The sequence below is a fragment of the Melospiza georgiana genome, chromosome 13 (genome assembly GCF_028018845.1).
Source record: "Melospiza georgiana isolate bMelGeo1 chromosome 13, bMelGeo1.pri, whole genome shotgun sequence".
Taxonomy (NCBI): domain Eukaryota; kingdom Metazoa; phylum Chordata; class Aves; order Passeriformes; family Passerellidae; genus Melospiza; species Melospiza georgiana.
This window is the reverse complement of record NC_080442.1, coordinates 5,347,954-5,372,975: the sequence shown is the minus strand read 5'-3', so window position 1 is coordinate 5,372,975 and position 25,022 is coordinate 5,347,954. Positions and strand designations below refer to the sequence as shown.

Genomic DNA, 25,022 nt, shown 5'->3' with positions numbered 1-25,022 from the left:
AGGATGTTGAGATGAGCTGGAGGCAAAACCCGGCCAGAGCAGGGCTGGGGCTTGGGGAGATCACCCTGCCCTGGCATTACCCACTGCCCTTTACACAGAAGGCCCAGGTGTCATTGCCCAATGCACAGAAAGCTCTGAACCTGAAAACTCACTGAAATCACATCTAAAACCTCCCCAGTGCAGCTTACAACAAACCTGCAAGGATCAGTGAAGTTCCTGTGTGAGTCAAAAGGCAGGAAGCAACAGACTGTAAAGTGAGCGAAACAAAACTGGTTCCCCTCCAGCAGCCCTCTGCTGCCCAGCCCTGGAGGGAAGGATTGCTCTGCACTGCAGTGCCCCCAGAGAGCTCACAATCTAGGAAAGAGGCAATCTGGGATGTGGGTATGGACACCCACCACTGCTACCCACCACAGGGGGCTCTGACACCAGGTTACACTTCCCCCTGCAGGTCTGTGGCAATGACAGTGATAATGTGACCGAAATCAGTTTTAATTTGAAAAAATATCACTTTTGCTTTCTCCCTGGTCCCACACTGAGCAGTCCATATCATGGCTACAGTCTTGCTATATTAATTACTGCCATCTCACAGGTGTCCAGATGCCCCAAAGTTAATTTATTAGACTGGTGCCTGTGTAACCAAGATGGCAAAAATTAGAGAACAGAGACTGCAATGGAACTGATGGAGTAAAGTAGCTCTGTTAACTTCACTGTAATGGTAGACCTAATCAACTGAAAGTACCTTCCCCTTCTTTATTTATTTATTTCTTGTCCCAACTTTCAACTTTTCAGAATCAGGAGTTAGTGAATAATTCATTATCAATTAAAGAGAATGACCATCAGCATTTTTTTTCCCTTGAAACACAAAACACCTGGCTCAAAGCTTTAATGCAGGAGGTAAAGATCTTTCTTTATATTAGCAGAATCTAATTTAGAAAAGTGCATTATTGATTCTATCCGTTTGTCAGAACCTGCAGTGGCATTGAGCTCAACATTGCCAGTAACTAGAAATGTAATGTGTATATGAAAAAAGCCAGGTGCATTGAAATTAGCACTAATTTTATTAGAATTCAATAGACATTTAGGTCATTTATTTCTATTTTAAGAAGTAAATGTTGTCTTTCTCTTCACCTTGATGAAAATTTACCAAAGAAAACACCATTATGATTTGTTAGGCAGTCTGATCAAGTTGCAAAGGTCAAGGATTTTTTTTCTTAGTGTATGAGCTGAAGTTAGTACCTAGATTGCTTCAAAAACAAAATCTTGAGGAAAGCCTCTCTCCCCCTCACTCCTGTCTGCACAGGTGCCCACAAGATGTTTCATGAGCAAGATGGACCCCAGTTTATAACAAAGATCCCAGGCATTTTAACATCTTTTAGTGTCAATGCTTTGAAAGAGTTCTGGAATATCACTTAGTCTCCTCCTGCTGGGATTTTACTGGAAACAAGCTCAGTAGCTATTGAAAGCACTTTTCTCTGTAAGCTCCCAGAATTCCTGAAATAAAATGAGTGGTTTGCAATCAATATTTGTAAGGTTCTTCCACAGACTTATGAGACCTGAGAGAGAATTTGTATAAAATTCAATACTGAGTTTGTCCTATTACTTTCATAAAGTCAAGTTCCATTATCTTCTAAAGCAGGGTGAGAAAGCCTCACAGACTTGTGGTGCCAGTAGATAGATTATGATCCATATATGATCCATACATGATTATGATCCATACATGGAAGCCTCTTAGGAAGTCTGCCATTACCACCTAAGTTTGCTAAGCTAGCATGATATGCTCCTGTATCTCAATCTAAATAGGATCCTGTATAAAATTTTTGGTTTGTATGTCAGCTTCAGTACCAGGCCTTCCATCTCCAAAGTTCTCATATGAGCTGTCCCTTAAGTGTTCAATCCTCTGTCACTGAAGCCAAAAAGACTCTGTGTGATCATAATTTCTCACTTCCTTTTCTAAGCTTAGCCTTGATTTGTCACAAAGCTGTCTGGCAGTTAAAGTCTGAGGAGTCAAAGAACTGTGCCAAAGGATTCATGTTGTGCTATCAAGATCTCAGAGGTGATAACATAAACCCTAAGGAATACCAATGCCATTGGAAAAAACATAAATATATTTTGCTGAAGAAGCCCATGCTTACTGTGAAAAAGAATTCTAAATTATTTCTGAGCTTCTTCAGAAACCCAAGCTGTCCATAGGCATCTGCTAAATCAGAGTCTAAAAAATAATTGAAGGATAAAAATTTTCCCAAGGTTTTCTATTGAATTAAATGCTTGCATGTGTTTAATGTTTCCATTTATATATTAAATGCTGGTCAAATACTTTTTAACACCTTTAACAAAACATGGTTCTTGTTCAATAAATTATATTATCCCAGAATCAAACATACAGCAAGTGTGGTATTAAAGGAACAAAGACTTCTGTAACCTTCAACTTGAAATCTAATTCAAATGTTTTTCCCTTCATGTTGACTTAGCGTTCTCTACAAGTGAATGTCTAAAGCATGGCTTCTGCTTGTAAAATAGCAGATACTTGAAAAAAAATACAATGCTAAGGAAGAATTTCTAGATCATTAAAATTAAGTGGAAAGCCATCAATTACAAGGTTTTTATAGCATTGTTCCTAAAAAGCTTAATAATGCTTCATGCAACTATCAGATTGAGCACATAATTGTTTCCACATTATAGTAATTTATAGACATCAGTTGACTAGCAGACATGAAAAATAGACTGTGTGACAAAACACAACATAATTCAATGAACTGTTTAAAAATAAATGCTAAGTCCACATTTGTCCCATTAAAACCATAAATTCTTGAATTGTTGAACTGAGAATAAAAACAAATAGTGTCTCAATTTTTTGCACTTATTGCCTTATACCTACTGCTTCTCTCATTTGCAGTTACATGGACTGTTTCTCCACTTCCTACCATGTAGTGTCCCCATGAAAACTCCTGATAATTAAGAAAAATAATATTTATTGTGCTTAAGTAGCTGAGAAAAAAAGGGAAAACCTTTACTTTTTATTAGCAATATTCTGCACATTGATAGCAAGATTCCTACAGACTGAGATAAGAACTTCAGATTTCCAACCAGCTCTTCATACAGAGATTCTTGTGGATACACGACTTCTGCAGGGCATATACACAAAAAGCAAAGATTGCTAAATTTATTTCCTATTCGTTTCCTTTAACATCTACCCTAACTATCTCTGCAAGAAAGACATTCACCTGAATATTTTTCAGTTTCTGGGGCTGGTTTTGCCCTTGAACAATAACAGGAAGGGGAAGACAGCATGCCACAGCGTTTCTGGATATCAGTTTTGGAAAAAGGTCTAGCAGATGAGCTAGAGAAGTTAAGACAGAGTTTGCAAGCAGTCAAAAGTGATACCTTCAGCTCAGGCATGTTTATTATAAGCTGCATAGGTAGTTTAACATCTGGGTCCTTTGTATAGTCCATGGGCACAACGTTTGGTGCCATTTCATAGTATCGGCCGTGCAACCTGTAAACAAGCAGAAACAAACAGCCAATAATCAATTGTAAATAACCAATTCTATTCAGATAGCAATCACCTACAAATTTGTCTTGCAGCTCTAATCATTGGTTTTAGTGCACAAGTCTGAGCCCACCAAATTGCCATCTTTCTGAAAGAAAGAGAGCTTTGATGCAGCATTCAGCAGCCACGTGTTTCTGTAACTGAGCAGTTTCACACTGTGTGTATGTAACATTTAGGCACTGCCAGGTATGTGCACAGAAGGCTGAACCAAGGCATGTACTGCAAAATGTAATTCTTATTATATGTGGAAGTTAAGTCTTACACCTAATTCATAAACTGCTTAGGACAGCAAGTGCCCCTTTGTCATGTCCTATGTACTAACACAGTGTATTCTGATCTCTCACTAGGGCATATGTACTACTTGTATACATTATAAAGCTATATCTTGTGACTTTCCTTTTAACAAAAAATCCTGCTTGCTCACTAGGCAAACTAACAATTACATCTAGACATTACTGTGTTTTAACAGCAGAATATAAACAAAACAGTAATACAGGAAGAAATGCCTCAGCAACCCCTTAATTTCTCCAGCTTTACCTGCAGCAGATCCGTACCCAACTGAACTACTTCAGGTTCCTGTGTGTAAATAAACTCAAAAACTAGGGTAAAATAATCTACAGGCATCTGTTTTCTCATTATTATGATGTGCCACAAAGAACACATAAAATGAAACACAGAAACACATTTTTTCTGCATTGTAGGAAACTGATGTCCTTATCCTGCACAGCAATACCTTGTGCCTTACCAGAAATTGGATATCCACTATCTCAGCACATTTCAGCTGCTTACCACAGCTCACCCTGACATTTCATAAATACTGTGTAATTCAAGATGCAATAGCCATTTCCCTCTCTAGCAATTGATTTCTCTGTTGTAAACAGCAGCTAAAAAGATGCTTCTAAATACAACAGGAAAAGCAACTTAAAAGCACTTGAAAAACTTAAAAGAAAACAAAACTTTCAAGTCCAATGTCCATCTATGGGTTACCTACTTTTTTAAAAGCTAGAATACTGAAATGGTGTTCTAGTCTTGAAGAAAATTAAGCACTCCTTATTGGCAAAACTTGACCGTTGTGGACAACATTCAGAAAATATGGAGCTGATGATTCCTGCTTATTTTAACTGTCAAGATTTCCTTCTTTACTTTATCTAATATTAGACTTGTCTCTTTAAAACATGCAATATCAATGCAAAGTAAACTTGCTGCATCTTGCTGACAGAATTCACTATCCTGTCCACAGAAATTGCAATCTATTTATACTGAAGTTCAGCCATACCTTTTGGCAGCTGAAAGAAGGCTACTGCTCACAACTTTAGATTGACAGAAATGTCTGGAAGGCAGGTGCTGGACACAGAACCATGCAGGTAACTAACTGCAGATTTGAGGGTAGCTCTCATATCCTGTTTTCCTCCCAGCTAACTCTGCTGTTAATTCACCAAATCAGTCAAAGATCTGTGGATGTAAGAGCTTTCTATCTGAGTGGATTTCACACTAAAGCATCCAAATGAGTTTGTAGGAAGTGGCTCTGATCTAACTCCTGCAAACAGCTGCCCATCAACCAATGAAAACCAAAAGTGCTGTGTTCAGAAAAAAGCCCACAACACAGTTTTGTCCCCACAGCCTACTTTTGATTGATGATAACTTTCATTTTACTACTTTGGGTCTTTTACATGGCAAAAGGTAGGTCAGAGTCTGTTCCCACTTCTCAAGGGTGAAGCATCCTAGAGTCAGCAAGGATGATGCTGTGCGAATTTGCTGGATATAGTTTGGGATATCTCTTACAACAGAGCCTCCTGCTCTACCTGAATAGATTGAAAAAAATAGATTTCTAAGCTTACACCCTTCAGCAACCATTTAAATTCACTATTGAATTTGGGAGGGAGTCAGACTGTAGCCAAGGTCACCAGTGGGTGTGTTAAAACACAGAGCAGCCCTTCCTTGGCCTGGTGTACATTCATCTCCAGCATTAAATGTAGTGACAACACATTACAGCTGGCTGAGCTGTCCTTTTAACAGGAACTCTGCACTGAAGGAGTGCTGAAGACAAAGGATAAAAGCTTGCAATGGCTCATTGATTAGAAATAAGGACAGGCTTTAAAGTGGCCTTTAGAAATGAATAAACATCTTCCTGGTTTGGGTCCCACAGCAACACTCACCTGATTTATGCTGTAAGGGGGAAACATTTTTATTCAGCAATATATATCCTATTTATTCCTGAGTAAAAGGGATGCATTCAAAGTCTTGTGCATTGCACTCAATACCATCTCAAGGAGTAAATTCTAGATTGCTCGGCATTGTTCTGCACTGTCAGAAAAAAAATAGCAAATGGCTTAACTAGAGCAATGAAAGCAGGCAGTGAGTGCTGATGTCCCACCATGGGTTCCAAGGAGCCATGGCATGACCTGACTGTACACTTGTACAGGATGGAACAACGTGTGCCTGCAGCAAGACCACAAGTGCACACTGCTGTTCAGTTGTACTTTTGGTTATTCACCACAATCAGAGCTATAGGCTCCTGTCCAGATGCCAGAGCTGAATGGAACAGCTGGAGAAGGGCTTTGTGTAATACACAGAGAATTCACCACTCCAGAGACCAGCAGGAGAATTGACAAGTCAACATAAAGCCCTGGAAAGAGGCAGGTCTCATCAATCAGCCCTTCCAAGCACCTGAGATGGCTAGAAGTAAAAGAAGCAGCAGCACTGAAGATGAGACTGCACAGAATGCAGGACAGAATGCACTGATGGGAACTGATTTACAGCCCTTGCTACAGAGGCTGCAGCCCTGTACTGATGCAAATCAGTGAACTGCACATGCTCTCTTGTCCTGCAGTCCTTTAATGGACAGCTGGGGAACAGAGCCAGACAGACCAAAACCTACAGGTCTGCCACACAGGGAGAAAAAGTTGCTACAGCTCAAAAAGAAGGAGGTTCTTTAATCTGGGGCCTCTGTGGTAACTGATATAGCACTTGGAGGGTCTCAGATTTATGCCATACTTGCACAAACTGTTTTTGCAACAATAAATGTTAAATGTTACACATGGTAATGGAGGCATAAATCCCTGTGCTGCACCAATTCCTCAGTGAATTATTGCTTCCAAAGAATGCAAGAGGTTAGAACAGTCTATTAGAGAACGTGGTCTACCATGTAAAGCTGAAACCAAAATGACAGGAAACATGATACAAGGAAATTCAGTCAGAAACTGAAACCACAACTCACTGAATTGCCACAGTTTGACAAACAGGTAAAGAACAAAGGACAGTGAGAAACACAAGCAGAAAGAGTTGAAAGTTGAAGGAATTCTGTTACTGATATGCCTTTGCCCTTTTATGATTTCCAGTTGAAGTTATTTTCATTGTATCAATAAAATACAATAACTGGGCACTGAAATAATTTATAAAAAGGCAGCATAATAAGATGAGAAAAAGTGGATAGATGAGTCTTCTGCTAGTTTTAAGTTAGCAAGTATTTATTCGTTTTTGCAATGCAAAATGAAGCAGCACAAATTCATTTAAGAGAATACTACAAAAATATCCTCCCGAGTAATCTACAGTAAAATTACAAAGAAATTGTGAGAAATGTTTTTGGCAGACAATCTATAATACATTTATTCTAAATCTAGTTATAGTTATGAAAACTCTGACTTCCAATATATGTACCCTACTGTTCCCAGACCTACATGATGCATAGTGAGTATAGATAAGAACACTTCATAATGTTTTTCCTTCGTTGAATTGGCACTCAAACCCCTGCTCACAGGCATCTTTCTGCTGGTGGTTCCAAGAATCACAGAGTGACTGAGATTGCCAGCAACTCCTGAGATGAACTGGTGCAACCTCCTGCCCAGCAAGGGCAGCTGGAGCAGGCTGCCACACTCAGATGGCTTTTGAGTATCTGCAAGGCTGGAGATTCCAAACCTTGGCTGGGCAGCCTGTTCCAGGTCACCCTCACAGTGCTTTCCTGTGCTCAGGCAGAACCTCCTGTGTTTCTGTCTGTAGCCAGTGCCCCTTTTCCTGGCATGGGCCTCTGTCTCCTTTGTAGCCTCCAGATCTCAGCTCTCTCAGCCTTTCCTCACAGGAGAGTCCTCAGTTCCCTATCCATCTCAATGGCCCTTTGCCAGATGCTGCAGCAGCTGTACTGGGGAGCCCAGAACTGGAACATATCTGATCCATGCAGATCAACACTGACAGGGATTCTCTCCTCTCAATCTGGCTTAAACATAATACAGGAAAAGTTTATGGCACGGAAATACAGCGACTGCCTAAAATCCTTTTTTTTTTTTTCTTTTTCATTCATAGAGTATTCAGAAACATTTTTAACAACAAGAATGGTAACATAATTATCAAGAAGATCAACAGTAGCCTCAGGATATATGTTCTTTGTGTGTATAGTTTCTTGCCTATAACTCAGGAAGATTCCTAAGGGTATAGAGCTACTAATTTCATTCTTTTGGCTGATGTTTTTTCCTCCAAAGCTGACAATAGGGCAATTCCCCTTTCTACATACAAAATTTCAAACTCTTTAAAAGAAAAACAGGAGTTGTTTTCTAACTCCTCCCTCCTTTGTGTAGCAACTTGCTCCACAGCAAGCTGCCTCCCAAGCAGTTTGCTGCATTTGCTCCCTTATAAGGAAGCTTTCCAGACACTTGAAGGAGCCACTGCTTAATTCTCTAGCAGATTGCAGATTTAAAATCCAACATTCAGCTGGATTGGCTAGTAGGGTCCTGTCACCTCCCGTTTCACCCATCAAGAACGTACCATGAAACAGGCAGAGAAGGCAACAGAAGAACTATTTTTCTTCTACCAAAAGTTTCAAAGGTTTGCTGATATCCCAAATGGTGCCCAGCTTGGTCATTTAGTGCCATATTCCCCTGGCAGTCTAACTAGGTTGAATTGCTCTCAGGTAATACAATTTGAATTGACAACTTTTGTGCTTTTTGGCTAGGAGAGACATCCAAAACCACCTGCATCTGAGTGCTTGTTTGGGTGCCAAACTGTACCAGTCTACAGGGGGAAGCAGAAACAGATGGGCTGATGAACAGTTAAGCATTATTGATAGAGTGAAAGCTTGTCTGCCAGAAAATCAGATTTGTAAAAGTGACTAAGAGAAATAATGCCTTATGAGAGACAACTCAACCATTTGTTCCCATTTACAATCACAAGAGAGGCACATTATACAGATTCATTGCTGTAACTACAGTGGTTTTTCCTACTTTTCTTCACATAATTTTTTTCTTTTTATGCCTGTTCCTCTCTACAGGATGTTTTCCAGGATAACAAATCTTTTTTAAATTGTGATGCCCAAAACTGGACAGTCTATTCCTGCTGAGGTCACAGTACTGCTAACTGGAATTCTCCATTTTATAAACACTGCTGAGGCTAATGCATTTTAGAAATGCATTTCTCTTTTTTGCAAGAGTATTGTGGGGCTGGTGTTGTTAAAATGCTGCTCACTTTGCTCAGATCACTAACCCCCCAGCCCATTATTTTGATACACTCCATTCTGCACTTCCAGTTTTTTTCTCAGTTCTTAGAACCTGAGTGTGAGAATTTTCTTTTGCTCACTTTGACTCCAGTAATTTCTCTAACACACTCAGTACTGTTGAAAAAGCTCATCTCAATCTTCATAGCATCTGCAACTCACTTCACCTCAATGTTTCTTACCATTCTCACCAATTTTCTATGTTCAGGAGTATTTTGACCAAGAGTTCAGTGCACTTACACAAGTAGAAAGGACCTACTACAAACTGGAATATGTAGAATTCTTTACCAAAAGAAAGACACATTGCAACTTCTCCTTTTCTCTGACTTACAAAAGCAGATACTCACAGAAAGATTTGCTTTTAACAAATCCACAGTGGCTGCCTCTGAGCATGTATTAAGTTCTAGGCACTTACAGATTGATTGTCTACCAGTGTGTTCTGGCATCTCTCCATGCAGAAAAGTTGTGTCCTGAAGCTACACACATTGGTCTGAATTTCCACATTCTCCATAAGAAAACTGGGGGATGTTTTCAAAGCCCTAACACCACCAAAGCAACCAGTAAAAGCTCTAAAAATTTGTCAGCTGTCCTATTAATATTTTAGATAATGTTTTGAGTCAGTGATAACATAAATATGTCTACAATAACCAACATTCTTTAATATGTTCTTGCCCTGGGCCCATGACTGAATGCTCATAGCTGTGATCAACACTTCCAAAATTAACCATCTTTTACCAAGACTTAGGAGTGTATTTAGGTTTTCTGGTGATAAACAGCTATCAAACACCAATAGTGAGCTATGGTTTCTATTTTTCTCTTTCACCAGACACACTTGCCTCTGCTGCAGTCTTACTTTATATTTTTTTCCTATATTCATTTTCAGCATTTTGTGTTAAACTTTTCTTCACTTATTAATTTAAATTTTTCTATTTTTCTAATAATTTGCACATTATTCACACTCAGATTACTAATCAAAAAATGTGTCTTCAACCCCTCTGACCACAGCCTGTATTTATGTTGACTTGAGCTGCTGTTGACACCAAAGCCTTGCACTCTAAAGTCAGTATGCAAGTCAATCTAACAGCTTACTGGTAGGGAAATGCTCTCTTCATTCTCAGTTGCATTTGCCTGCTGTGGCTCTCATGCCAGCTTTGGCACTCATCTGATCCTTCAGAGAGCTGATTCAGCTTATTAAACCAGCAGAAAATAGATTTACTGTTGTTTGGGGTTTTGATGGGCTACTTTCCCTGTAGGGACAGATAAAAACACTTAGCCCATTTCACCTAATTGCACTCTCACGCTGGTTTACATCAGTTTATAGCAACCTAAATTGAAGGTGCCACATTCATTCCTTCATCCCCACCTACACAACAGTCATTAACAGCCATGGAAATGGATGGTGAGACAGACAGGGCTTTCTTTTTTTATCTTTTTGTAAGGTTGCTCCTTGTTGGATCATCTCGCTGAAGTTGGCAGCTGCACAAGAAATTCAGTTCAGCCTCAAGAGGACTCACCCTGCATTTCCTCCATATCAGCCTGTGAGCATCCTGTGAGCAGGGTAAATGAGTGCCCAGCAGTACCTGGCTGCTCCTTCACTAAGACAGGGAGATGCTAAATCAGTAAGTGCTAATCAACCAGGGAGTTATAACCCATTTTATTCCTGCTCATTAAAACTTCACTTCATAAATGTAGAAACACCTCTGGATTCTACACTGACTGCAGGATGTGTCCTCACTGGTATCACTGAGCAGAAAAGCAGCAAATCCCTTTCCTACAAGTCACTGGCTCAACCTAAAATAGTCTATGATACACTTTAAGCTAATCACCACCTTATGACAATTATACATTATAAGTGCACCATAAATCCAATCCTACTCTATTCTTTACAATTAATTCCTGCAGAATAACAGGCTTTATCTGGTTTCCTCACAAGTCAGATAAAAAGATTCAGCCCCTTCCACATGGCTCACAAAGGAGAAATTTAAGAGTTTACTTACCGAAGGATTTCCTTCCGAGTGAAGAACGTGCAGTCCTGTTAAAGAAACAAAATATGTCATTGTGCTACAGAAATATTGAAAACAACTGCAAAGAGTTATTTCTCAACCTTTTGGAAGGAAACTCAGATCTGACAGGGAAACATTAAAGATGCCATTTGGGTGCCATCTACATTTGATTCAGAAAGCAATATACACTATAAAATAGCAGAAATAATTCAAGGATAGGCCTATCAGTAAAGATATTGATAATGTGATAGTTCAGGAAGAAAAACCAGTTTGTGAGATACTTCTCCAATGTGGAATGACCAGACCAGAAACAAAATTAAATCTAAAATAGAAGGTATATGCCAAAAGTATTAATTAAAAGAATATGGAAAACTACAAACAACAATCTGTTGTGGATGACAAAAACTGTCTTCTTACTTTAAGTATCCCCCTGCTGGAGACAACTGGAGACAATTATTTATTTTAATAATAAAATGATGTGGTTATTTATTAGTTATTAACTCTTTTTCCTAACAATCAGTTTGCACTGTGGTCACTTTGCTGAAGGCTGCAAACTCCTCTCTTTTAGGAGCATGGATAAATGGATAGCCCTTGCCCTGAACAGTAGCAAACCATTCAGCTCTCCCTGTGCTATCACAGAACTAGAAATAACTAACATGCAAAAGTAGAGCTTGCTGGACTTGAGAGAAGAGCATACAAACATTCACTTACTTTCTAAATGGCTCTGTGATGTGACTAAATTGACATTGGCTTAATTAACTTAATGAACATCTCTTTTATACTAGAATTCAAACACTTCACCAAAGAACCAGAATATGAGCAGTGGCAGAGTTTGCATTTCATGCCTTTCTACTTCAGTCACAAAAAACCCCATATAATTTCAGGTGCTGTGAGAAAACAGTAATCAGTCCCATCCCATTCAAAAACAATCCCTTAATCTCCACTCTTTTCTAGTATGTATTTAATGGAAATTCTGCCCTGCATCCAAGACTAGTAACACTAGTAGTAATGAAATATTTGATAATCAGTTGAGAACATCATTCATCGATTTAGAGAATATGTAACTTGATCTTCAAGCCAGCTCCTGAGGGTGTATATATGGGGGGCAGCCACCAACACAGAAAATTCTTCCTGATTACTCACCTCTCTCACAGGCCCATGTGATGTGGCAGGGCCTTTGCCTAACCATTCAGATCTTTGTAATTGCCCCTCTTTAATGGAAAGATATTTAGAATATATCATCATTTAAAATCAGCTTGTGTCAAGACAACACTATCAGACTTGGTAAGTCATCCTTAAAGGGTACATACAAGTACTTTGCCTCTACAAGTCCTGCTCTTCAGTCAACCAGTGAAAAAGTATTTCTTTCTCAAGATGAGACTCACTGGGGCTAAATGCCTGCTTCTTCCAAGGACGGGAGAAGCAAAGGATCCCTGGCTGGCAGAAGCGAAGAGCCCGTCTCGGGTGTCCAGGAACGCGATCGGCCCGCAGGTATCAATTATTGAGCTGCCTTCCTCTCCTCCATGCAAAGTGCCCAGAGCAGCAGCTCTTCCTTCAGTGGATTGAGCAGCTACAAAGCCCAGGAGGAAGCACCTTGGGAGCTGCTGATACTGATGTCACATTGTCTGCAACTGCACAAAGTGACATTGGAGCCAGCTGGTCAAGTCTTCCTTAATTCCACACAATCAACTCAGTCAAACTGTCACTTACAGGTGCTTCATTTACTAAGAAAGGGCAGGTGTAATCTCACAAATAACTGCAATGCCCTCAGCAGCACTCATCTGTAATTATACAGGCTGGGGAAAACAGCAGCCACTTAACTAGAGAGCTGACAGGAAAGCAATATACAAATGGAGACAAAGATTAAAAGGAAAAGTTATCTTTACCTTGCAAAAGTCCTGCAAAAACACTATTGGAAGACAAACTAGGTCAGATAATGAACCATTTTTGCTGCCAGTCCATACATTTTTTATATTTTATTCTGAGTTTCATCATGATGCTGACAATAAACACTGCTGCCTGCCTGGTTTTTGATCAACAAGTTTTTTACTAATGTAACCTAAACCTAAATCCCCAGAGGTTTTGCTACTGAAAACCTCTATAGCAGAAGCAGTTGCAACTATCTATCTGACCACTGTTACTGACAGCTCTATTTCAATTACACCTGCCAATTGCATGGAATTGTCAGGGATGAAGGTTGCCAAAAAATTTTAAGAATGGTCTCACTCTTAAGAGAGATCTTAAAACTACAAACTCACTGTGACCTGGCCTAAACTCTTGATCCAGCCAGATGATAGCAGCTATGAAACAGTTCACCATAAAAAAGCCTGGCTGGTGTCAAACGGCAAGTGCAAAACCACAGCTCTGATAGGGAAGTCCAGCCATCCCTCTTGCTTCCCCCACCATTTATTTCTGCCTGTTCCTTTATGCAGACTTCACCTTGATGAACAGAATAACTGCATCAGAGAACTCTGAAGGAAGGAACTAATGTGTTTGTAAATGAACCTAGCAATAATGGACACACTTTCAGCTTGGACAATTTCCTTTTAGTGACTTAGAATGTAGCGTTGGCAGTGCTGGTACAAGAGACAAAGGTGAAACAAGTATCTATTGATGGTAGGAAAGGGGTGCAGGACTGAGTTAATTTTCCTCTTTTTTTGAAATCACAGCCCTCAGTTGGATTAAAATCATGATGGAAAAAAGGTCTAAATAACATAATTACATTTTATAGTTGCTGGAACTTCAGCAATTTAATTCCAATTTAATTAAAGACTTTTGGCCAAAGAAACATGGAGGTGAATCATCCAATTTTCTTTGGCTACTTCATTCATACAGAAAAATACATAATGAAGGACAAGAAATAGTAAATTAACATGTTAAATTCACTCTCTCATAAGGAAAGGTGAAGTTGGCTCTGGAAAGCATTTGTCATTTATGCACATGATAACTTTGATTTTCCTGCAAGCCAGAGATATCACAGAACACATTTGCTATTTTGTGGATTGTATTTGAGTTTACCAAGAGCACAAAAAGCAACCTGTCTGTTCTGTCTGGACACTAAGATGTCTGGGAGTCCTGCTAGAAAAGCAGGAACTGAATACAAAAATATTACCAGAGTTTTCATAATTCTTATCAGTTCAGCATTATGGCAAGAATTGATCCTGGGAATTATTGCCTTTATTTCTAGTGCTATACAATGGCCTGAAAAACTTCTGCTAACAGGCTCTCAGGGGCTTTAGCTTCTTGAGAACAGAGGCTGTGCCTTGACAGCTCACTTATTGCAGCCCCTGAGAACAAACATGCACCTTTTCCAAGATCAACTCTCCTGCTCAGTCTGTCCTCATGCCCTTAATAATCCATTAAATTACAAGTCCAACATGGGATCACTGATGGTTGTTTGGAGGTAAGATACCACTAAAACAAATCTGCAATTATCTACATAACATTTTGTAACAATGTGAATAAAATCAAGCAAACAGAAAAGACATTTCCCATTGATTTCCAGGAGATCATGATCTTGTATAATGGGACTTGATTCTCAAATTTAGCATTTAGATGGCTTAACTACTTCTTAAAATACTTTGCAGATAGAAGGGGCAGACAGCTGGTGCATTTTGGTTCCATGGGTAGCTTGGCTCATGGCTGGTAATTGGACTTTCTGCAAGTCACTCAGCATTGCTTGTTCACAGAATATCACAGAATATCACAGAATATCACAGAATATCCCAGAATTTCTAGGTTGGAAGAGACCTTTAAGGTCATCGAGTCCAACCCATGTTCTAACACCTCGACTAGATCATGGCACCAAGTGCCACATCCAGTCTTTTGTTAAGTGCAGTTAACAGTCTCTGCTCTTAAAACTTAATTTTTATAGCAGAGCAGCATGCATATGCTGTTAGTTTAATTCCTTTATTTCCTATGTCAGATGAATGCAGATTTATGACAGAACAGCCTGAAATATGGGGGTCCACCACCTAGTCCAGTCATCTGCAGGATTTGACTGCAAACTCCTTGGTTGGTTCTGCTTTGTACTGAGTTCTACAGTGATTTGAACAAAGCAAAAAAGGAGAGAGAAATGCTCTGACAATGCTGCTGCTGAACTGTCTGCAGAGTGTCCATCCAGCACAGCAGGAGGTGTGGCTCCACTCAGCCCATGCCAGTTCCTGAGAGCAGCACCCAGCTTGTGAATGGCAACAGAGCCCAGTGAAAGGCAGGTTACCAATCACCACTCCCAGAAACAAGCACTGTGCATAAAGTACAGCTCTGGAACAAAGCTAACTTCATGGCAGTATGCAAAACATCCCTCTACAGAACGAAAACTGGAGAAATGAACAACAGAATGGAAGAATAGACATACACAAATATGCTGTGAAACAGTATTTCTGAAAGTCATTAAATGCATATTTCTCTTCTAAGAAAACACATATATATTCTGCTTTGTATATGTATAGTTTCATAAGGTCAGGTTTACTTTGATCCTGGAACACCTTAATTGGAAACTTTTATAAATACAAAAATAATATTAATCAGTCTTATAAAATCACTGCAAATTAAAAAAACCAGCTTCAAAGATAATGCAGATACTGTAAACCATAGCTATCTGAGAGAGCAGCTCTTAAAAAATGCTAGCTATTAGATGCTGCAGCACCTTAAAGGGTAATAGTTCAAGCAAATTACTTCAGAGGTTTCATTTTTAAAATTGCAAATGATATTTTGTACTGTGCCAAAGTACAAAATGTGTGTAAGAGCATTTAATCAAAACACCATCAAAATATCATCCTGTGAAGCAACCAATCAAGAATCTGGTACCAGACAGGAGCAAATGAACTCTTATGTAAGATCTATTATTAACTCTGTTCTAGCAATGTTTTACAAATGCAATACTTTTGTTCTACATTCCACATGACTAAGACTGTCTTGGAGTTGTGCAAGACTGAGTCTGCCACATATTTATGTATTTTCATCACTGTTAGTCTATAAAGAGTTAACAGAGCCAATGAGTTAAAAATGCTGTTTGCATCAGAGCACCAATGAAGATTTTACCACACAGCTCATCCTTACTTGTCATTATATATATTCACAATTACACTCAAACCAACCCAAACACCCACTGAGTTTCAGAAGGAAAAAATCTGCATCTGTAAGAACCTGTTTATATATTCATATGGCAACAGGAGAGTAAAAACAAGTCAGACATTAGCAAGGACTGAAAAAAAGCAAACTGCCAACAAAAGTAATTTTGCTCAATCTACAGATGCACCAAATGGTAACATGAAACAAGAACCTAACAAAAGATATTTTCACAGAAAACTTTATGCTACTTTTACTTGCACAATAACAGCAATACTGTATCAAATGAAAAATACTTTTTACAGAAGATCCTGGGGAACCTATGAATGCACTTCTTGTATTCTTGTAAAGGATTAAATTTCCAAGACCCTGGATGAAGTCTGGATGGCTTTTTAAAAGACAGCTTGATGAACCTGTTTTACTTTACAAATGGTGTTTCTTGACAGATCATAACATAACTTGTTTAATCTGGTTTTGATTAATGCTCATGAAATATAGTTGAATTGCACTTTGACATCAATTTTGATAAAAGGACAAAGTGAGCTCTGTAATAGAGAAATTCTTGTGTAAAAGAAGAAAGTCATTACTTCATTGTACTATATTGTATTGCAGTATTGCCTATAAGACTGCCAGGGTAAACATCAGTTTGTTTTGAGACTGCATTAAATAATGCAGAGTAAACAATACCATTAATGAACAAATACAAATGGCTTGCAATAAAACCAGTAATATGCTTTATAATCTCTAGGTTCTAGAAGGGAAATAAAACAAACAAAAGGATCACTGAAGTTGTACTGAATTCAGATCTCTTGTTTCAAGTAATGCCAGAAAAGGAAATGAGATTGACTGAACAGTGCAGGAGTTTGTCCACAACCCAAGTACAGTTTCTCTGCATTTCCTACCCAATACAATTGTTTTACAGTTAGAAATGCTGTGCATTGAGGTGAATAAATGGCTCTGAATGAATCAGTAAGTTGCTTTACAGCATACTTGTATTTTCCATTGCTTCAAGCATCTGTACACACTCAAAACACCCTAAAAATTCAGTTAATTTTCTTTTCTCAATATGAGACTTGACCTCCAAAATCTGTAGGCAGCTTTTAAAATCTTAATTTTTAAATGTTCTTTTATTGCAATGAAACCCATCTTTCTTGCCTATCAATACTTACCTTCTCCCTCATGAGACCTTGGTTAGATTTCACATTTTCTGTATTAAAAAAGGGCATAAGAATCATAAATGCCCAGTAAAATTCCTTTTCTTAGAAGGCCAGTATTTTAAATGATGTGAATCTCTATGAGCAACCCAGGGCTACCAAAAGCCTAATTTGCAAAACATTTCACCAATCTTCTGAAAATGTAAAGAGCTGCCAACAAGAACACTCATAATAACAGGTGATATGATCTTAATAGCAGGTGTTAGGACAAGGTGTTAGCCTGGAAAGCTGAAAATTTATTTTCTTTACTTTGCCTCTACCTACTTGAATTTAAAAAACAAACAAATCTGAATGGTTTAGTATTAGCAAGTTCTATCACAGGTCTCTTGTACAAAGAGTTTCAGCTGGCTACCAAACTTAATGAAGAGCATTTAAAAGTTGTCCATTGAAAACACTGAGGTGTTTTCAATCCTGTGGGTGACCACATATACAATTCTTTAATTAAAGTCAAAAGTTCTGGCTTTTCAATATGACAATTTACATGCAAAAAAAGGTGCATATATAGGCTTTTCAGAAAGTTTTAGATAAATCAAACTATTTGATTTCTTTTATTTCATTAATATCACACTAATGACCTGAGATTTAGGTATGCCAGCTTTTCAAGCAGGTGCTTTTTCTGCAGCTTAATCTTCAGTCTCTAAAGCCAAAGCCACTTGTGCAGGTTTTACCATACTTCAGGCACAGAAACTTCTCACTTTTTCACCTCATAGCATATTTTATAGAACAAGCACATAAAACACAATCTTTTTTTTTTTTTTTAATTATAAAAATTTTCCACCTGAAACAATATTAGGTGCTATAAGCTCAAAGCAATTTGTACAAAAGACAGAAATAATAGAAGGGACAACCAGATAATACAATGTCCAGAAACAGATTTCAATAAGGAAATTATAAGGCTAACCATGAGGTGAGTGAGGTTTTGAGCAGTCTACCAATAGGAACTGTGAGGAAGTAAAAAAAAAGAACAACCAAGATAAATTTTACAAAAAAGATTGACACTTTTGCTTCTGAATGCTGATACTATGAACACTGTACTACTGTTCATAGTATCACTGGACCACTGTTGTAAGGAGTACAGAACTAACTCACAGACACATAAATTCACAAGAAACTGCTTTAGAGGGAAAAAAAAGACTCAATGATCAATTTATAAAAGCAATTTATATGTAGATGCCTTCCTGGTCACTGGGGTACAGATGTGCACAACAGACTGTTGCAAAGTGGACTGTGGTACACAGTGTTTTACTTTGGCCCATGGTTTAGAGGCCCTGGTAACTCAGCTGCTGGCTCAAGACATGAAAAACCTGCACTAAAAAAATTATGGAAACATGGCCCCCTTCTTCCTTTTTCTATTCTGAAGAAATTCCACAAATGAGAAGATGGCAGGTAAGATGGCAAATTCCAAGCCAAACAGCTCCAGGTACAAAGTGCTGTCTCCCCCAGGATGGTGTGGAGAGGCAAGAGCTCTCTGTGTGGGTGGCTCCAGCAGTCAACCCAGGATCTTTTTGTTTAAAAGATGAGAAAGAGATGCAAAACTAATAAATCAGAGGCAAATCACCATCAAAATTATGTCTTTATCTGATTCTTCACAGCATGAAGCTAACACTCCTTCCTGACAAATTCTGCAGGCCAGTTATTGTCCTGAAACCTGTTATTTTATGGTACTTGCCAAACATAGTCAAAAACTGTCTAGCTCTACACTAATGAACTGCAAGTCTGCCTGTAACAGAGAAATCCCAAAGGCGACTCAATCCACTGGGCCAAACTCCTGCCAGGCTTTGAGATCAATTACCCAGCATTATGAAAGGCAGGGGCTGCAAAAGCCATTAGAGAGAGGCAATTTCTACATGAAGAGCACTGAATTAGGGATGACATTTCAGCTCTTGCATTTGCCAGTTTATGTCAAGAGGATAACATTAATTACATTTGGATTTTGTTTTGTTTCACTGCAGTTGTGCTCTGCTTTGTGTTCACTTCTATTGTTAGTAGGGAGACTGGTGCTTCACAGATCTTTGATTTCTCTCTCCCCTCTCCAGCAGGGATGCGAAAAAGCTTTTTTGGATCTTGGACTGTTAAGACTAAGATCATTAATTTAGATTAATGCATTACAGTCTGCTGGTGAGAAGTGTAACAAAGTGGAAATAAAGAAGGCCCACTGTCACATTTCCTACAATGACAAAAAACCCCACTAGGTATTTATAAAAGCATTTAGTTTATGCCTTACTTTCAGTGTGGGATAACAGTTGTAACCATTTTATCAAATACACCTGGCCTCACCCCGTGGCTCAGTATTTACACCTCTGACAAGTCCACATAGTTTTGGCAACGAATTGAAATAAAATTAGTAACTAAAATAATAGATTCTACTTCAATAGTTTTAATCAAAGATCACAAAGGTAAAATGTTATTAAGTTACTCAGTCCCTTAAGGGTCTATCTTTAGTTTATCACAAGATAAACTAAATCTTGATTTCCTGTGCTGCTAATGCAATGTTTATCACTTCATGTAGAAGAAAAGGGCAATGCAGCCAGCCCTGGTTGCCTCTCTTAATAAGTAGTTAGCTGCCTCCTTCTTGAGCACACTTCTACTCAATGCTTTGCTTCACTGTATTTTCAGAAACTTGTTCAAGATGCCCACTGGGCAGACAGCTTCCTGAAATTCATTTCAGTGAGATTTGCAGCATGCTGAAACATGACTAAAAATATGTTTTAGGAGGAGATCCTTTTTTTTTTTTTCTTTTTACCTATTTAAAAGCAGTTTATACAATGTTAAGTAAATAAAGAAGTACCAAATTACCCCTGACATGAAATGCCCACTTACTTTCGATGAGGTAAGAAACTGTTTTCCAGGAGAAATTTTTCAATTTCCAGAATATGACAACACCTATTCTGGAATTACACTAAGCATATTTCTCTGACTCATCCTTAGAAGAAGTGAATTTAGACAAGACCTATTTTATTCCTTTCTGCTCTATTGTCAGCAAAAGGCATCGGGTGGAGAAGGTGCTACACTTTTGTCCAGCTAGTCACAATCTTTATTCTGCTTCCTAGTTCAGACACTGAGGATGTGACCATTCTCCCTCTATACAGAGAGGGAATTAAATTAATATATTCAATAACCCAGCCTTAGAATATTATTACAGCTGCTGGAAGGAACAGTAGAATATATACATGCAGGTTAGAAAGAAAGTCTTCAATTATATTGGAAAAAACACTCCCCACACCAAACAAAAACCCAAATCATAAACATACGTAGATTACTCCCTTTCATCCCCGAATGCAAACCAAGATATCTTACCTGGTAGGCATCTAGCTGTTCATCAGTAAATATTGTTTGCTTATTGCCCATCTTAGATGAGGAATTCTTCCTCTCGGCAAATGCATCCCATTAGAAGTAGCTGGATTCCTCTGTATTGTAGGCATTTAGAGCACGTATACTCCGTGAGTGTGCTGAAAAAATCCCAGAGCCTGCATTGAACTGGTTTGGATTGCACCTGCCCAGTGAGGAAGGACACAGTCTGGGAAATCTTTCCAAAGGCTTGACTGGAGTGTGCCAGAAAGGAAAGTGTTAAAATCACAGGCAGGTGTCGTGCAAAACCAGGGATACCAATCTGCCCCTTTTCAGATGCTTTTCTAAGATGCATACGGAGCTTTTATAACCCAAACCCCGAGCAGCAGCTCCCAGCCGAACGCAGCTCTCTCCTCTCGGGGTCTCACTCAGGGCGCTCCTCACGGCACCTCCAGGTTTTGGAGCAGCTCTGCGTCAGCCGGTGGCGCTGCCCAGCGCAGCCGTATTGCCGGGCACCCCAGCCAGCCTGGGCACAGGGGAGCGCACGGGGAGACAGAGCTCCGGCGGCTCCGAGAGCTGCCCTGCCTGCCCCGGGCTGCCCGGGGAGCGCGGCTGGGCGCAGCCCCACCGTGTCCTACATCAGCCCCACCGAGCCTAACATCAGCCCCACCGAGCCTAACATCAGCCCCACCGTGTCCTACATCAGCCCCACTCACTCATCAGCCCCACTCACTCATCAGCCCCACTCCCGCGGGAAACACTCGTGTCTGCACCGTGCCTAGCGAGGATGCGAGTTCACCCCCAAAGGTACCAAACTGCCGCTTACAGCACTGAACACAAGGACTCCTTCGCACATGAACTAAATTTTTAAAAGTCAGCAAGATTAAAGTAGTTAGACGCTATCCTCCCTCCTTCGGCTCAAGCAAGCACAGCTGGGAAGGAAAAAACTCTAGCACAGCCTAAAGCAAAGGCAGAAAGTGCCAGTAGAGGGCTCACGGTGAGATTTAGCGCAACACAACCCTACTGACGGGAAAGTAAAAAAAATAAAAGAGTATCTATGAGAAGCAGACAGACAAAATCATATTATCCGACATCTGCAGAATGATAAGCTCTTATAACAAAAGCAGGAAGAAGTCTGAGTGAGAAAGGATGAAGGACCCATTATAAGCTCACTTTTCATTCAGGCACATTGGAACAGAACGGGGTAAAATTTCCAACTTGTTTCTTTGTAGTCTGCCAATGGTCAATATTTCCTCATCAAGATAGCAAGTTTAATAAAAACACTTGGAGAATTATCGCGTGCTTTTCCCTACAGCTCCTAATGATCCTGGCCTGATAGCAGGATTGGATAATAGGAGTTCACTTCACCTTGGCATGTAACAACAAGCATTTAAAAGTAATAGCGAAAGCAAATATATTGTATACATAGTAAAAACATCCTATGAAGTGTGTTGGATGTGTAGTAAAAACATTCTAAAAAGTGCTGAACCACAGACTGTTGTAAGAGATGGCTTATTCAAATTATAAGATTTAGAAATGCAGGTTTGATTAGCTGCAAACCAGCACTGCCCTGAGCTACAAAAATTACAAGGTATAACCCATATACAAAATAAATGCCTTGGGATGAGGATGTAGGCAATAAGACTTATTAGCAATAAGCAAACATCAGAATTGTAACATCAAAGAATGCATTCTAGCCATACAGCATATTGCAGCAGAGTTTCAAAATAAGAGGGAAGAAGCTAGAGTAGTAAGGAAAATACAAACAGAATGATTTACCATCAGACCAACACAGCAGCAAGCACCTGTTCAAATACCATACAGTTGTAGTGACTGTCACATGGCAAAACCCATCTCTGTTTCCCCAGCCACTGGTGCTTTTTTTCTCCTTTTCACTGGTGTGTAGCATTGGATTCCTACTAGGTTCCAAAAAGTTCTCCACAGGTAAGTCAGAACATTAAAAATAATTTTTAAAAATCTGCAAAATACAGTATTTCAATTTTTTTTAATCAAAACAACCAACAATCTATAAGGGCCCCTTGAAACTAAGAACTTGTACTGTTCTGAAAGTTCTTACCTGTCCTCAACTCTGAATGAGCTCCATCATTGGCTTTAGTGGTTATACATATAATTAAGCATGCTTAATATCTCTGATCTGGGGCTACTCAAATGCAAGAGATAACAGCTGCTCTCAATCAGACCAGACCAATATTTAGGCAAGTGATTTGCATGAAATGGCATTCCATTCACAGCCACCTACTTCAAGCTGCCCATCTATGCAAATCAGATTAAGTATAAATGGCCAAATTAGCTCTAATGTCATTATACACAAGTTAATCATCAGCAGGGGTGGATATGGCTCAGTATCTTTTAATCTTGTGATTCTGCACGCTTAACAACACTCCTACAGTGAAAAGCTGACATCCCATCTCTTGGCTTTTCACCTGCTTTTATATCCCTGGCTGCTTCCCCTGTACCCTAGATGCCAAACTCACCAGAAAGTCTCTGTCTTTTGAATCAAAATAACAGCAGTAAAATAGCAGCAGAGCTTAATGGAAAGCATTAACCAGGTAAGGCTTACTTGTGGTTACAATGTAGGCCAGAGGATTCAGACAGAAGTGTTAACCAGCTGCCTCTTCTCAAGCATATCACAGTGGTAACTACAGCTCCATGCACAATTACCTTGCTGTGCCAATTGGGTCAAATTTAAAGACAGTAGAATACACAAAGTCTTTTTCACTCCTATTTGTTTGTACACGTCAAAGTTCAGATGATCTTTCAGTTTACTCTTCTGGACTTCTATCTGTTCCTGTTTATCAAAGATTACCTTGTTTGCCAGTTGGGTGTTAAGCAAACTTACTGCTAGCATGTTGCAACAAATCCATAGTTTTCAATGTGCACAGCAAGAACTGACCTTAAATACTACCAGTAGCACTACATTTCACTATACTTCAGTTTTTAAAAACTGTTTGCCACATTGAGTGGTTTTAAGCTATTAGAAATTACAAACATCTTGCAATGGGTTGCATTTGTAAGGGGGACAGTATATCTAGAATAGTCTTACCATTTCACTGCCCATTGTACCAGAGACAATGGTTAAACAGCCCCTGCTCATTTGCTTTGGAAGTGTAAATCCCAGAGCAGGAAACACACTGTTACTCACCCCCCAGAGTAGTATTGGACAGCAGGATGTGTGTTACTGTCAGTGTGGCATTGTCAGCTGCCATGGCCTCAGCTGGGCACAGCTCAGGCAGGGGGACGTGCCAGGCTGGCTGCTCCACACAGCCTTTGGTGCAAATCTCTCTGCTCTGAAGTGTTGCAAGCCCTGGCTGCCACAACAGGAGATTGATCTGATTTATTAGGAGAGGTGTAAGCTTAATGGCCTCCAACAGACAGGTCAGAGTACCTTAAGTTGCCTCTGTGAATCACGCAGTGAGAATGGGAGGGTGGTTTAAGCATAAACTCCAATCCCTCACCAAAGGAGGCTCAAGCTGCTCTGAACAGACCACTTCACCACAAGAGGATCCACACAGAGTTTTAGCAATCACCTTGCACATCTGCTGCTTTCACATATTGGTTTGCTACAGCTTTTAGTAGGGGAGAAAGGAACCCAAGAAATTTCATGCCCATTACACCAAGTATTCCAACAACTTCCCTCTCACACAGATGTTTCCTTGCACAATAACTGTTCATAAAGAACAGTTACTCTGTTAGCAAAACCAACAGTTTTGATTCAGAGGGGCTGCCTGAACATGTATTTTGTTGTTACCTTGCACAAGTCCCTGGGGCCCAAAATGCAGGTGTGAGTAACTGTGATCACTATATGGAATGTGAGAAGTTCTATCCTCCATTGATGCTGTAAAAATCCCCCCTGAGATTTTGGGATTTGTTTTATTACTGGAAAGCTATTCAAAATTCTGTTTGCATAAAATAAAGAAAAAGTAATAACACTCACCTTATACAGCTGCTGTGGAGCTAAAAAAAAAAAAAAGTTCCTTAAAGATGCTACAGAGCTAGAAAACAATACAATTGCATGAACTGTAAATACACAGTTACGAAAATTTAAAATATGCAAAAAATTACAGTTTTTGCTACTGCAATGGGTTAAAAAGTTGCTTTTCCAGCACATGGTGGATGGGAGGATGCTCTGAGCTCTGAGGAATGAATGAACAGCTTGAGAAACATGCAAAACTCATGTCTCTCAAACCAGGGAAAGCTGCCGACTTCGCTATGAGGAGCAGGAACTTTCTAGGGAGTTTTAATGCTAAAGAAAATAAACAAAAAGGAAAACCTTGTGTGAAAATGTGTTGGTTTTATGATCTTATCTATCTAGCTTAAAAATACCCCACGTTAGAAAAGGGAGGTTTCTGAGTGCATTCTGTTAAGCCTAATTTATCCACAATAAATAGACATTACCTTTT

General features: G+C 39.3%; 1 protein-coding gene across 4 annotated transcripts in view; it reads right to left on the bottom strand.

Moving 5' to 3' along the window:
• The window catches only part of CIB2 (calcium and integrin binding family member 2), a 35,023-nt gene that overhangs the window by 9,021 nt on the left and 980 nt on the right, over positions 1-25,022 (bottom strand). For 2 of the 4 annotated variants that reach the window (XM_058033834.1, XM_058033836.1), the window contains exons 1-3: positions 20,611-20,983; positions 11,024-11,058; positions 3,382-3,493 (exon numbers count right to left, since the gene is read on the bottom strand). In XM_058033834.1, coding sequence (XP_057889817.1) covers positions 3,382-3,493; positions 11,024-11,058; positions 20,611-20,661 — 198 coding nt within the window. In that variant the 5' untranslated portion in view covers positions 20,662-20,983. Of the gene's footprint in view, positions 1-3,381; positions 3,494-11,023; positions 11,059-20,610; positions 20,984-24,556; positions 24,577-25,022 lie in introns of those variants that run through there. The other 2 variants (XM_058033835.1, XM_058033837.1) reach the window with 2 other exon arrangements.